The following is a 15,514-nucleotide window of genomic DNA, read 5'->3' on the forward strand; positions in this document are numbered from 1 at the left end:
CCCTTGACCGTGTCCGTTCCATTTCCCACACTTCTGCTCTCACCTCTGCCTCTCCCTCCCAGAACCACGATAGGGCTCCCCTTGTCCTCACCTTTCACCCCACCAGCCTCCACATTCAACGGATCATCCTCCGCCATTTCCGCCACCTCCAGCGTGATCCCACCACCAAACACATCTTCCCCTCACCTCCCCTTTCAGCATTCCGAAGGGACCGCTCCCTCCGCGACACCCTGGTCCACTTCTCTATCACCCCCAACACCCCTTCCCCTTTGCTTGGCACCTTCCCGTGCAAGCGCAGGAGATGCAACACATGCCCTTATACCTCCCCACTTCCCACTGTCCAGGGCCCCAAACACCCCTTCCAGGTGAAACGGCGATTTACTTGTACTTCTTGCAATTTAGTATACTGTATTCGCTGCTCACGATGCTACATTGGGGAGATCAAATGCAGATTGGGTGACCGCTTTGCGGAACACCTCTGTTCAGTCCATAAGGGGGACCCCGAGCTTCCGGTCGCCTGCCATTTTAATTCTCCGCTCCATTCCCACTCAGACCTCACTGTCCTAGGCCTCCTATATTGTTCCAATGAAGCTCAACGTAAGCTCGAGAAACAGCACCTCATCTTTCGATTAGGCACTTTACAGCCCTCTGGACTCAATATAGAGTTCAACAATTTCAGATCATAACCTCGGCCCCTATCATATATTTTTTTTCCACCCTTTTTTTTATTTTTTGTTTGTTTTTTTTTTGTTTGTGTTTTCTTTTCTTCTCCCCCACATGGCAGCTGTCTTTCATTCCGCCAGCGCAATTTACACTTCATCTAGGGCCATCTTTTGTTTCTTAACCTGTCTCATTACCATCTCCTTTTGCCTTGAATATCTCTTAACCTCTCCTGCCTTCCATCCTACCACAGACCTTCCCTTTTGTTCTTTCATCCCCTCCCCCCTTTCCCAGCCACTACACTTGCTTAAAAATCTGTTCCATTTCCTGCTTTTTTCCAGTTCTGACGAAAGGTCATCGACCTGAAACGTTAACTCTGTTTCTCTCTTCACATATGTTGCCTGACCTTCTGAGTATCTCCAGCATTTTCTGTTTTTATTTCAGATTTCCAGCATCTGCAGTATTTTCTTTTAGTACTGTTTGTGGGACTTCGCTGTGCACAAATTGATCTTACAAAACAAGAGTGACTACGCTTCAAAGGCAATTCATTGGCTGTGCATCTTGGGATGTCCTGAGGATGTGAAAAATTGGGTGGCACCCTTTTGGGGCACTAACATCGGCGGGGTGCTAATTTTAGCACCCCTCCACCGGAATTTCAGTACTGGCTGTCCCTCCTTCTTGGGGCGTTACTACTGAAGTTCGCGGCACTACATGCAATAGCACCACGTGCGGCGGCACATAGCACCGTGTTATTGCAGGCCTCCTCCCCTGATTAAAGGGGAGGGGCCTAGCGCTGTGTGCATTGGGGTCCTGCTAGACCACCGGGGAGCGGGATGCTGTGAAAACAGCCTGGCACTCGCGGCCGACTCCCCAAAAAAAGGGAAAGGGGGCAGGTGCTGGCAGTTGGCCAAAATATAAATGGCCGTCCGACACCTGCCCCTTTAACTACCGCCTCTGCAAAAACGCCCCCGATCCTGTCGGACATATCGTCCAGCAATAGTTCAGGGGGCGCTGCGCACGGCGATGTGGGGCAATACCTCCGCTGCTAACCTCCCGCTGAATTTCGGGGGAGGCGTTAGCGCCGCCGTGCCCAGGTGCTAGGGGATTAGCGCCCCCCCAGGGGGCTAGCGAGAGGTACAAATCAACCCAATTTCCCCCCCCCATGATATTTAAAGAAAGGCACTTTGTTTAGTTTTTGCGCTTCAGTCCATAGTGGGGCTTGAACCAAGAACCCTCTGACAGAGGCAAGAATGCTACCAACTGAGCCATGTCAATACTCACATAAACAGCCTGTTGAGAGAACTTGAGAACTCAGGCTTCAAATCTACTCTTACTATATGTTCTATGGCCTGGATTTCGTGGTCAGCAGTGAACGGACAGCGCTAGCCATTCATTACACTTACATTTGCCCACAGTCTTTCTGTGGACTTTGCACTGCAATTTGCAGTGATTAGAGAGCCACAACAGTCAGCGCCCTCTACAGGGGATCTGGAACCTGTGTCAACAGGGCAAGCAATGATGTTTCTCCTTAACCAATCAGATTGAAGACTCCTTACTGAGACACGCAGCGTCTAAACCAGGAAGTGTAAGTTAGAATATTTTGTTAGAAAGCAAAATAAAGGGAGGAAAATAAATATGGGATTAAGAGAGAGAGATAAAAGAGAAAGTAAAAACAAATTAAATTTAAAAATTTTAATCTCCAACAATAACTTAAATCTGAAGGAATGAGACTCCATATTTTTAAAAGTAAATTTTCAGTGCCAGAGAGATTGTTGGGCTGTAATTAAGGCTTATCATGCCGTTAAAAATTCACTTACATTTGAATGGACAAGCCCTATCCTTTTCTGCCGCGTTTAGTGGGTGCTTATTATGTAAGTACCATAAATTCACACCCATCCATGTATATGAATGCTAATTCTCTCAGCGAAATATCGGTATAGCGCAGCTTCTGGAGAAGCAGGGCAAATCGGACAGCAACTTCCTGATTTCCGCATTTGACTGCGCAAGTGCAGTCACCAGAAATTTGCTGTCTGATTCCTTAATAACGGTGAGCAAAACCCGGGCCATTATGTTTTAATTAAAATTGAACATTTCAGCAGGCATAATTAGTGAGCAGGTATAAAACAGTGCTGATGTGGGGATGGTGTGTACACTTTTATATTGACAGTGCTCATCAGCAGCACGCTCACAGTACTCACACCACTGGTGGCACACTATAAAGGTGAACTCTGCACCTCTGCTGACGTCTAGGACTAACCTTCCTGGATCACAGAATGGCTGGAAAAGGTACAATAAACTGAGGACTGCTTCTAATTGGCCCTCCAAATAGGTCAACAGAGACCACCAATTCATTTGGTATATATAAAATGGGGAATGTGGCACTTGAAGTTTGGGGTCTCTACTTGGACACCCTTCTCCCAGTACCCCAATGTCAAACCATTTAAAGGTAAACCTATTTAAAGTTCTGCAATTGAAATTAAAATAATGAAAAAAGTCACCAAAAAGAGGTTAGTCTGACATCTTGTGGCAAATCTCAGGTACTGCATACTAAACTTGGTGAAGTCCTTTTAAAATAATTTAGTTTAAGGATTATAACTTTCGATAGGAAACCAATAACAATATACATTACTTTCTCGTCTAAAGCCTTTTTGTATTTTTCTTCCACCATCATTGGTGGAAAAAAATACAAAATACAAACAAGCCGCAAGTGCAAGGCATTTCTGATCTGGAAACAGCAACAGAACTCGAGAGCAAGAAAGCAGCTCTACAGAAGCCTGAAGGCCAAGGTCCAACAAAAAACTCGCGACCTAAAGAACAGATGGTGGGTGGAGAAAGCGCAGGAGATCCAGCAGCTAGCTGACAACCACGACGTGCGTGGATTCTTTAGCGCAGTCAAGACCATCTACGGCCCAAGCAGCCAAGGCCCTTCCCCACTGCGGGCCAAGAACGGAGAGGGACTCATCAAGGACAGGGAAGCAGTCAGTGCCCGCTGGAAGGAGCACTTTGAAGAACTCCTTAACCACGACTCTGTCTTCGACACGAGTGTCCTCAACTCCATCCCACAGCATGCTACCTGCCACCATCTCAGCACAACCCCAGCCCGGCATGAGGTTGAAAAGGCCATCCGACAACTGAAGAACAACAAGGCCTCAGGAGCAGATGGAATCCCCGCCGAGGCACTAAAGCATGGCAGAGAAGCACTACTGGCGCGAATTCATGAACTCACTTCTCTTATCTGGAAGGAGGAGAGCATGCCAGGGGATCTCAGAGATGCTGTAATTGTGACCATCTTCAAGAAAGGTGACAAGTCCGATTGCGGTAATTACAGAGGAGTTTCCCTGCTATCTGCCACAGAAAAAGTCATCGCAAGAATCCTCCTCAATCGCCTTCTCCCAGTGGCCGCAGAGCTCCTCCCAGAGTCGCAATGCGGATTCCGCCCACTAAGGGGCACAATGGACATGATCTTCACCGCACGTCAATTACAAGAGAAATGCAGGGAACAGCACTCCACTGTACGTGGCCTTCTTTGATCTCACAAAGGCCTTCGACACTGTCAACCATGAGGGATTATGGAGTGCCCTCCTCAAATTCGGCTGCCCTCAAAAGTTTGTCACTATCCTCCGCCTGTTTCACGACGACATGCAAGCCGTGATCCTGACCAACGGTTCCACCACAGACCCAATTCACGTGTGAACCGGGGTCAAGCAAGGCTGTGTCATCGCACCAATGCTCTTCTCAATCTTCCTTGCTGCAATGCTGCATCTCACCCTCAGTAAGCTCCCCACTGGAGTGGAGCTAATTTACAGAACAAACGGGAAACTGTTCAACCTCCGTCGCCTCCAGTCCTGATCCAAGGTCGTCCCATCCTCTGTCGTCGAACTACAGTATGCAGATGATGCTTGCGTCTGTGCTCACTCGGAGGTTGTGGTGATTATTCTTGTTTTATAAGAACCTGTTTTCCTGCCTTGAGATATATGCTGTAAACTTATTGGTTAGTTGATTCCATGTGACCTGTGGTGGCCATCTTAAATTCAGTTTTCTACAGTTTGGTTGAGACTGGGTGCTCAACATGTACTTGCTGGTTTTTTAAGGTTAATAAAGCCTAGCTTTTGAAAGGCAATCTATTCTTTATTTCAGAGGTCAAACTCCTTCACCGAAGCATACGAGAGCATAGGCCTTACACTAAACATCCATAAGACAAAGGTCCTCTACCAACCTGCCCCCGACACACAGTGCTGCCCCCCGATTATAAAATCCACGACAAGGCCTTGGACAACGTGGACCACTTTCCATACCTCGGGAGCCTACTGTCAACAAGGGCAGATGTTGATGACGAAGTCCAACACCGCCTTCAGTGTGCCAGTGCAGCCTTCGGTCGCCTGAGGAAGAGAGTGTTTGAAGACCAGGACCTCTAAACCGGCACTAAGCTCATGGTCTACAGGGCAGCAGTGATACCTGCCCTGCTGTATGCCTCAGGGACATGGACCATGTACAGCAGGCACCTCAAAGCACTGGAGAGGTACCACCAACGCTGCCTCCGCAAGATCCTGCAAATCCATTGGCAGGATAGGCGCACCAACGTCAGTGTTCTTGCTCAGGCCAACATCCCCAGTATCGAAGGTCTGACGACGCTCAATCAGCTCCGATGGACAGGTCACATTGTCCGCATGCCTGATACGAGACTCCCAAAACAAGCGCTCTACTCAGAGCTCCGGCACGGCAAGAGAGCCCCAGGTGGGCAGAGGAAACGCTTCAAGGACACCCTCAAAGCCTCCTTGAAAAAGTGCAACATCTCCACCGACACCTGGGAATCCCAAGACCGCAGAAAGTGGAGGGGAAACATCCGGGAAGGCGCCGAACACCTCGAGTCTCTTCGCCGGGAGCAAGCGGAAGCCAAGCGCAAGGAGCGCAGGTCAACCCAAGCACCCCACCCACCCGTCCCTTCAACCACCGACTGCTCCACCTGTGACGGAGACTGTAGGTCCCGCATTGGACTAATCAGCCACCTGCGAGCTCAATTTTAATGTGGAAGCAAGTCATCCTCAGTTCCGAGGGACTGCCTAAGAAGAAGATTCTGACATCTTGTGGCAAATCTCAGGTACTGCATACTAAACTTGGTGAAGTCCTTTTAAAATAATTTAGTTTAAGGATTATAACTTTCGATAGGAAACCAATAACAATATACATTACTTTCTCGTCTAAAGCCTTTTTGCATTTTTCTTCCTCCATCATTGGCAGAGGGGGTGAGCAGAGGGGTCAGCTGCTCTCAAGTCTCCACCGCTGCTGCTCCGTAACTGACCAATAAGAGATGGACAAAGTGGGGGAGGGGAGATCCAAAGTAACTTCACCGCCAGTTTTGCCCTCTTGGATCTGCTCAGCACAGCTGAAATGTGGGAAACTGTAGGCACAGACCAGCAGCCTGCCCCTCAGCAGTTTGCACCACCGTGGTGTCCCTTCTATTACACTAAAGTTCTTAATGGACTAAAATACTAAAGCTTGCTTAAATTAGCTATTTTTACATTTTAGCAGACAGGTCATTACTGGATTAACAAAAGCAACGGTAATCTTGTTTAAGTCATCTTTACAATAAGTCTAATTCTTATCCACTTAAAAGCACAGGATTGAAATGAAAAGTAATTAGAATGTATGCTGGAGAAAGCAAACTAAAACAAATCACTGCATAAAGCTGAACATTTGTTTTAACATATTTTCTGCCTTTGTTTCCTTTCTTGGTCTCTTGGTTCCACATACCCTGCACCACTGATGGGGCAGGCAGACAACGTTCACCTGGACTGCACCAATGCAGGACGTACCCCAAAATGGCTCCTCTGAATTTATCGGAGTTGCACAAGTTTGTTTTATCCATATTCAATCACCTTTTGAAATGTAATAAGAACTGCATAAAATTCATACTCATGCTATAATATCTGGGTGTTTTAGCTTGGTGGGAGATGAGGTGGCTCTTGATATGGGAATCACCCATAAATGTTGGCAATTAAAAAGCTGTGTTCAATGCCAGATTCCTACTCACAGAATAGTTGGATGATGGGAATGTGCTTAAGAACCTTTCCATTATGCTGCAGAAGTAAGTGGGAGAGGGCCACTGTTGCAGCACTGATTCACCCAGATTCAGCCCTTGTAGAAGTGGTAGCTTTCTTTTGCAAATTACCTTATGACTACATTTTCTTTGTTTTAAATTCATTCTCGAGATGTTAGTGTATTGTCCATCCCTACTTGCCCTAGATACAACTGAATTGCTTGCTGGACCACTTCAGAGGGCAGTTAAGAGTCTACTACGTTGGTGTGGGATTAGGGTCACATATAGCCTAGACCGGGAAAGGACAGCAGATTTCCTTCCCTAAAGGACATTAGTGAACCGGTTGGAATTTTACAACAATCATGATCACTTTTATTGATACTACACTTTGTCTACACATTGTATTAAGCCTTTGCTGTGTTCCACAGGAACCTTTGCAGCACTGTGTTCTGGCCTGAGCCTACTGAAAAGGAAAAGGATTCTATGCTCCTGGCAGATCAGTCTGTGTGTTTTCCTATACATCGGAGAGACCAAATGCAGATTAGGTGATTGCTTTGCCAAACGCCACCATTCTGTCCACAATTGCAACCCTGAGCTTGCTGTCACTTCAATTCTCTGCCCCATTGCCATTCTGATCGCTCAGTCTTTGGCCTTATACACTCTTCCAATGACGCTCAACACAAGTTCGAGGAACAGCAGGGCATTGATTTCGATCATCATGTCTCCTTTAGTCTCATTCACATATTCTGGGATTTCACCATCTCCTTTTCTCCACTTAAGCACTTTACTGGTCATTCTATTTTCTTTACTTTTATTTTCCTGTGTATGTGGTCATTGCGTGTGTTTTTTTTTAATTCTCTCTTCCCCCCACCCACCCACCCCTTTCCCTTGTTGTATTCCTTTTTAAATGCTGTTGGTCTGTAATATCTTCCAATTCTGAGGAAGAGTTTATTACCAGAAACATCAGCTCGTGTTCTCTTGACAGATGCTGTCTGACCTGCTGAGTATTACCAGCATTTTCTTTTTTTGTTTCAGGTTTCCAGCATCTGCATTTTTTTGCTTTTTGTTCCATCTGTCGAATGTTCTCTGTCTGGATAAGTAAAATGACTCATTATTCTTTGAAGTGGGGTTAAAAATGAGAAAAACTGGAAATGGGTTTGAATTTTGCAGCCTCACAGCTTGAACTGTAATATCCAATATTTTTGTCCATGTGCTATCCTAAGTATCTCTGTAAATTGTTACTTTGTGTGCAAGTCTGACTCATTTCTGGGGATCGGGCGGGAAAGTGGAGTTGAGGTAGATCAGCCATGATCTTATTGAATGATGGAGCAGGCTGGAGGGGACATATGGCCGACTCTTGCTCCTATTTTTTATGTTCTTACTACAAATAAAATTTTTAAAACAGCAAAGTTAGCAAATTACATTTTATTGCTACCTCCGCTGTTTCATTCCTGTTAGCTGCATCATTTCAAATGTAAATGTCATCTTAGTAAAAACTGTTTCGTGGAGATTGCATGCTTTACTTAATTCATATAACATGCGACATATCTTCTGTTATTTCAAAAAGTTAAAAGCAATAGGAGTAATAACAGGTGGTGAGTAGCTGAGCCATACAGAACAAGAGGGACCCCGGTTTAAATACCTGGTCTGTGCTAAGTTAGCATATCTCAGCTGGGGCAAGGATAGGAACAGCACAATTTGTTTCAGTACCCCTGGGTTGGGGGCGGGGGGAAATCACTGAATTCACGTTGCTATTTGCCATCCATTACCCCTGCTGGAAGTGCATATATGTATGTGTCAGGTGAGGGCAGCTTCAGGCTCATTGTGGTACCAAAACTCAACTGTTCAGGCTCATACATGAAGAATGGCCACTTGAGAAAGGTACCAGAGGGTTCTTGCTGCCAAAAGAACCATACACAGTGAGAGTCAGCACCTTTGGCGAGGAGAAAAACACTGGGCCGGAATTTGCGGTTGGAGGTTACCTCCGGATTACGCCTCCAACCAGAAAAAAAAATCTGCATCTACCAGCTGGCTCCCGGGCTTCAGGTCCTAGACCTCCAGGCGCACGCCTGCGTAAGGGCCCACTGATCCCAGGGACGCAGGCAGTTTGAAAGAGTCCCTGGGATCACGTGGGCCAGGTCCTCCTATCAGAAAGGAGGATTCCTCATATTCTTTTGGGGATTCAATTTATGAACAGAATCCCCATAAGCATGAACTCAATGTGGAATAAAAATAAATGTTCCCATTGTTGAGATACCGTGGCAAACGTGGGAGTCGAGACCAGAGCCAATGAAACAGTACAGCTTTTTATTTCAGCCTCATGGCAAAACAGGAACTGGAAGAGCCCGCACCTGACTTAAATACTCCCCAGACAGGAAGTGCTCCCGGCAGCCTGTCCCTGTGGGAAACAAGTTGCTGGAGGAAAGGGCCCCCAGTTGGGGGCGTCTGCTTAAACTGTCCGTACCGCCGTGAGCGGATTGTGTCCAGTGGTGGCGTGTCGCCACAGAGCTCCCCCCAGAATCCGCTTAGGAGGAGTGGACGAGTCGTGACGGTGGTCTGATGGTTCTGCCGCAGCGGCTCTGCGTTATCGCCGGTCTAGTTGGCGGGGCCTGGCGGTTCGCCGCCGGCTGTGCTGGCTTGCTGGCGGGACGGCCTCTAGTTGGAGGCCGGGCCACGGGGACCTGTTCCCCTGGTTCTGTGTGTGCTGGTTTGAGCCGGTCGATGGAGACTGTCTCAACCCTGTCGCCAAGTCGCAGCTTGAAGACCTTGTCCCCAGTTTGTAGTACTTCGTACGGTCCGTCGTACGGGGGTCGCAGGGGTCCGCGGTGCGCGTCGTGTCACGCCACACCATTTTCAAATTTAATGAAAAGTCCCTTTATTGAAGCATTTACTATAAAAATTTAATTTTTGAAATATAATTTTAAACATTTTAATCCGGGCCAAAATTTACATAAACTAATTTTAAATGTTTGTGGATGATTTTTAATTTAACATTTATATTAACCCTTATGCTGGTGAAAGCAGGCCCTACGCCTGCTTTTACTAGGCGTAAGGGTTTCGTGGGCATTTGCTGGGCAGTAGTTGGGCAAATAGCTCAATTCTGGCAGCGAAAGTGATTTTGGGGGTCAGTTCATATGATCTGTGATGGCGAACCTTGACAGATCGCAAGTTCCGGGTTTTCGCGCATGCGCAGCGCATGTGGAAACCCGGAACCTGCGGGCCTTTTACAAGGCTTACGATGGCATATGCTGTGCGTACGCTGTCATCGGCGCCACAAGATCCGGGCCATTGTAAAAGTAGAGGAGGAAGTACTAATAATATAAAACACAATGTTTTATCCAATTTTTACTCCAATTACAATTCTTCAAAAAACTATGCAACAATAAATTTGTAAATCCCTGATCACTAAAGTCCTGTTAAGTGAACATTCTGTGGTAAAATGTTATTCATCAAGCAATTGACATTATTCAGACACATGAATTTTGTAATTAATGAGAAATATTGAACGTTCCAGTGTCCCAACACAAATAAGTCTACGTTATATAATAAGATGTTACAGGACTGATTTTCACCCTGATTCTTACAGTTGAGTAATATGCTAGTGGTTGATAAGATACAATCTTATAGTTCAAAAAATATTTTCTGTTAAAGAGAGGGTTACTGATATGAAAATATGTAAACAAAAAGCAAAACAATGACAAATGCTAGAAATCGGAAACCATAGAAAATGCTGGAAACATGTGGCAGGTCAGTCACAACTGGGTTCTGATTCACGGTTACACGTGAAATGTGAACTTGCCAATTCTCTCCACAGGTGCTGTCTGACCTGCTGTCTGTGTGCACATTTGTTGCTTTAGTTTCAGACTGTAACTACATCAGTGCAATGACAAAGACTTCAATGCGTTCGGGTTTCCTTTTCTTACAAGGCATTAACATCGGGTTTTGTTATTAAATTTACACTTTGATATGCTTTAGACTTTGTATGTTTTCTTATTAATAAGAGCAGAATGTGTACAATTAAGAATGGTATTATTGATTGCCATTGCAAATGTCAGTAGCAAAAAAGAAATAAAAGCAGAAAATTCTCAAAAGATCCATCAGTGTCTGAAAAGAAACAACAGCTTTTAATGCCTTAGAAGACCCTTAATTCTGAAGAGTCTTCCCCCCACCCCCAAACATTAACCTGTCTTTTGTCTTTTCAGAAACAGATGAACCTGCTGTGAGCTTTTGCCATTTTTCCTATATTACAATAGTGACTACACTTCAAAAGTGCTTAATTAACTATAAAGCACTTTGGGATGTCCTGAGGTCGTGAAAGATTCCATATAAATGCAAGTTCTGTCTTTGTCAATTGTTTAGAATTAGATCCATCATTTTACAGATATCTATGCTCAAAACATGTACTTACTGTGATAGCTCCGAAATACTGGAAGAATTCTGTTTAGTAGATAATCTGTCAGGGTCCCCAGCCTGCCGATATATTAAATATTCTTCAATAACATTAGCAACATCACATTATTTCAGCCACATTATTAGAATGTCTGGTAATAGTGTAAGGTACACATTGCAGAATACTCCAAAGGAGGTTTTGCATTATATACAAAGTTTATCATTTTGTTGAAGGCACTATATAAATGCTAGTTGTTGTTCTTTAGGTAGTAGTGGTCTATAATAATAATTATTGGAATTTTCTGTTGCATATAATTCAGGATATATCATCATTGATTCCAAAGTATATTCAATGAATAACACTTGCATTAGAGCTATTATTGGGGGTAAGGGGGAGTTCTTCTTCTTAGGCAGTCCCTCGGAAATGAGGATGACTTGCTTCCACATTAAAAATGAGTTTGCAGGTGACTGATGAGTCCAATGCGGGACCTACAGTCTCTGTCACAGGTGGGACAGACGGTGGTTGAAGGGGCGGGTGGGTGGGGTGCTTGGGTTCCGCTTGCTCTCGGCGAAGAGACTCGAGGTGTTTGGTGCCTTCCTGGAGTAGAGGGGGAGTAGAGAAAGGTTGATGGAGGAGGCTGAGTCCAAGGTATTGGCTAAAACTAAAGTAAGCAACAACAAAAAAATTCTGGTCATTGAGGAATGGGGTTGGAGCCATTTTATTCCTGGATGGGGGGAATGGAATAGGAACAGATCATGAGGGAAAAAGTGCAAATCTGATAAAGATGTGTTTGTATTAGATTATTGATTTGAATTCTTTATTACTAATATTAAAATGTAAGGATCTAATAACCTGGGTTCATACAGAACAGCCAGCTGGTTCAATACATATACAATGTAGAACCCAGACAACAGAAAATGCTGGAAAAACTCAGCAGGTCAGGCAACATCTGTGGAGAGAAATTTGAGTTGAAGTTTCGGGTCGAACCCTTCTTCAAAACTGGAAAGAAAAGATAGATCGGAGGCAGGGCTGTGATCGGACAAAAGAATAAAAGAAACAAAAGAAGTAAAAGAGACAATAAAAGGTATTCGAAGCTAGACGAGATGGTAATAGGCTGAGATTAGGTGTAAAGTGTACTGGCAGGGCAAGAGATAGCTGCCAGGTGTGAGAGAGAAACAAAAGGAAAGGGGGGGGGGGGAAAGGAGTGGAAAAATTACAAGAAAAAATGAAATAGGGGCCGAGGTTATGATCTGAAATTGTTGAACTCGATATTGAGTCCGGAAGGCTGCAGAGTGCCTAATCGGAAGATGAGGTGCTGTTCCTTGAGTTTATGTTGAGCTTCCGTGGAACAATACAAGAGGGCAAGGACGGTGAGGTCCGAGTGGGAATGGAGCGGTGAATTAAAATGACAGGCGACCGGAAGCTCGGGGTCACCCTTACGGACTAAACGGAGGTGTTCCGCAAAGCGGTCACCCAATCTGCGTTTGGTCTCCCCAATGTAGGGGAGACCGCATCGTGAGCAGCGAATACAGTATACTAGATTGCAAGAAGTACAAGTAAATCGCTGTTTCACCTGGAAGGGGTGTTTGGGGCCCTGGACAGTGGGAAGGGGGGAGGTATAGGGTCAGGTGTTACATCTCCTCCGCTTGCATGGGAAGGTGCCAGGCGAAGGGGAAGGGCTGTTTGGGGTGATAGAGGAGTGGACTAGGGTGTCTCGGAGGGAGCGGTCCCTGCGGAATGCTGAAAGGGGTGGGGAGGGGAAGATACGTTTGGTGGTGGGATCACTTTGGAGGTAGCGGAAATGCCGGAGGATGATCCGTTGAATGTGAAGGCTGGTAGGGTGAAAGGTGAGGACAAGGGGAACCCTATCGTGGTTCCGGGAGGGTGGGGCAGGGGTGAGGGCAGAAGTGCGGGAGATAGAACTGACACAGTCGAGGGCAGTGTCAAACAAGGGTAGAGGGGAATCCTCGGTTGCGGAAAAAGGAAGACATGTCTGAAGCACTGGTGTGGAAGGTGGCATCGTCGGAGCAGATACGGCGGAGACGGAGAAGCTGGGAGAATGGAATAGAGTCCTTCCAGGAAGCGGGGTGGGAGGGGGAGGAAGTGTAGTCCAGGTACCTGTGGGAGTCAGTGGGCTTGTAGTGAATATTGGTCGGAAACCTATCCCAATATTCACTACAAGCCCACTGACTCCCACAGCTACCTGGACTACACTTCCTCTCACCCCGCTTCCTGTAAGGACTCTATTCCATTCTCCCAGCTTCTCCGTCTCCGCCGTATCTGCTCCGATGATGCCACCTTCCACACCAGTGCTTCAGACATGTCTTCCTTTTTCCGCAACTGAGGATTCCCCTCTACCGTGGTTGACACTGCCCTCGACCGTGTCAGTTCTATCTCCCGCACTTCTGCCCTCACCCCTGCCCCTCCCTCCCGGAACCACGATAGGGTTCCCCGTGTCCTCACCTTTCACCCCACCAGCCTCAACATTCAATGGATCATCCCCCGGCATTTCCGCTACCTCCAAAGTGATCCCACCACCAAACGTATCTTCCCCTCCCCTCCCCTTTCAGCATTTCGCAGGGACCGCTCCCTCCGAGACACCCTAGTCCACTCCTCTATCACCCCAAACAGCCCTTCCCCTTCGCCTGGCACCTTCCCGTGCAAACGGAGGAGATGTAACACCTGCCCCTATACCTCCCCCCTTCCCACTGTCCAGGGCCCCATACACCCCTTCCAGGTGAAACAGCGATTTACTTGTACTTCTCGCAATCTAGTATACTGTATTCGCTGCTCATGATGCAGTCTCCTCTACATTGGGGAGACCAAACGCAGATTGGGTGACCGTTTTGCGGAACACCACCGTTCAGTCCGTAAGGGTGACCCCGAGCTTCCGGTCGCCTGTCATTTTAATTCACCGCTCCATTCCCACTTGGACCTCACCGTCCTTGGCCTCTTGTATTGTTCCACGGAAGCTCAACGTAAACTCGAGGAACAGCACCTCATCTTCCGATTAGGCACTCTGCAGCCTTCCGGACTCAATATCGAGTTCAACAATTTCAGATCATAACCTCGGCCCCTATTTCATTTTTTCTTGTAATTTTTCCACTCCTTTCGCCCCCCCCCCCCCGCTTTCCTTTTGTTTCTCTCTCACACCTGGCAGCTATCTCTTGCCCTGCCAGTACACTTTACACCTAATCTCAGCCTATTACCATCTCGTCTAGCTTCTAATACCTTTTATTGTCTCTTTTACTTCTTTTGTTTCTTTTATTCTTTTGTCCGATCGCAGCCCTGCCTCCGATCTATCTTCTTTTCTTTCCAGTTTTAAAGAAGGGTTCGACCCGAAGCGTCAACTCAAATTTCTCTCCACGGATGTTGCCTGACCTGCTGAGTTTTTCCAGCATTTTCTGTTGTTATTTCGGATTTCCAACATCCGCAGTATTTTGCTATCGTAGAACCCAGACAGGCTGCCTGGATGGGAATCAGTGAGGTGTTGAATATACATCAGTGAATCTGTGACAGGCTCCTGTTGAAACAAAAGATGGTTTTAAGATGCAAATGTTGACAAGTGCAGATGCATTGGGTTGTACTTGTTTTACCTTTTCAATTATCACAGATATTTCTAAACTGGGAGGCAAATGTCCTATGTAATTGAGTATGAATGGCAGCCAAATAAAATAAGTTAGTCTGTCTGTGTCTTCACAGGGAGCTACAAGTCTGGCAAAGATCAAGGAATCGTCCCTGTCTGGGGTAGTCATTCTTTATGGACAGCTGAGTCTGGGTGAAGACAGGTCTTTGGGCTTGCGAATAGAGCAAGGCCATTGTTTTGTTGAAGTCTTTTGATGGTTAACTCTGTGGCCTGGGATTCCAATTACTACCTCCTTTTAGCTGAACAGTCTACAGTCAGTTTCCAACCAGCAGACGGTCTATGATAGTTTGATGCTATGGCAGTGTTTCATCTAGTGATGTTGAAAGATAGCTCAGGGGAAGCATCTTTATTGATATATGTATTGTGAAGGATAACAATATTTGTAAATACAATGGCTTGCACTGCATACTGTTCTATGTTAAAGAAATTGTCCATTGGTTTATAGCCTGAGTCCAGATCTGATAAGTCCACCCACTGAAGATGAGGAGCAGCAGGTGATATATTCCAGTAAACCAGTGAACAGTAACAAGGTTTCTCTATTCGATCCCTGCGTCTTGCTATTGTTTAACCTAGATATTGAGCAGGTGAAGGCACACTCCAGAATGCAGTGGACACAAGGTCTGCTTACAGAAGTAGTTGGTGATGCTGCAACAAAGTAGAATATCACCCAAAAATGTGACAGCAAAGTAGATTGGGAAATGGTAACAAAAATGTAAGAACGGGCTAGAGAGAATTTCAGATTCATTGTAGCAAGTAGACTGTCTTGTGTGTTTTTCTGGAA

General features: G+C 46.0%; 1 protein-coding gene across 4 annotated transcripts in view; it reads right to left on the bottom strand.

Moving 5' to 3' along the window:
• LOC147109470 (uncharacterized) overlaps positions 1–15,514 on the bottom strand; it is a 196,005-nt gene that overhangs the window by 10,838 nt on the left and 169,653 nt on the right. For 3 of the 4 annotated variants that reach the window (XM_086003435.1, XM_086003434.1, XM_086003436.1), the window contains one exon: positions 11,106–11,167. In XM_086003435.1, coding sequence (XP_085859561.1) covers positions 11,106–11,167 — 62 coding nt within the window. Of the gene's footprint in view, positions 1–11,105; positions 11,168–14,418; positions 14,611–15,514 lie in introns of those variants that run through there. The other variant, XM_086003437.1, reaches the window with a different exon arrangement.

This window comes from Somniosus microcephalus, chromosome 12 (genome assembly GCF_052327205.1).
Source record: "Somniosus microcephalus isolate GS21.2 chromosome 12, FLI_Smic_1.0, whole genome shotgun sequence".
Lineage (NCBI taxonomy): Eukaryota > Metazoa > Chordata > Chondrichthyes > Squaliformes > Somniosidae > Somniosus > Somniosus microcephalus.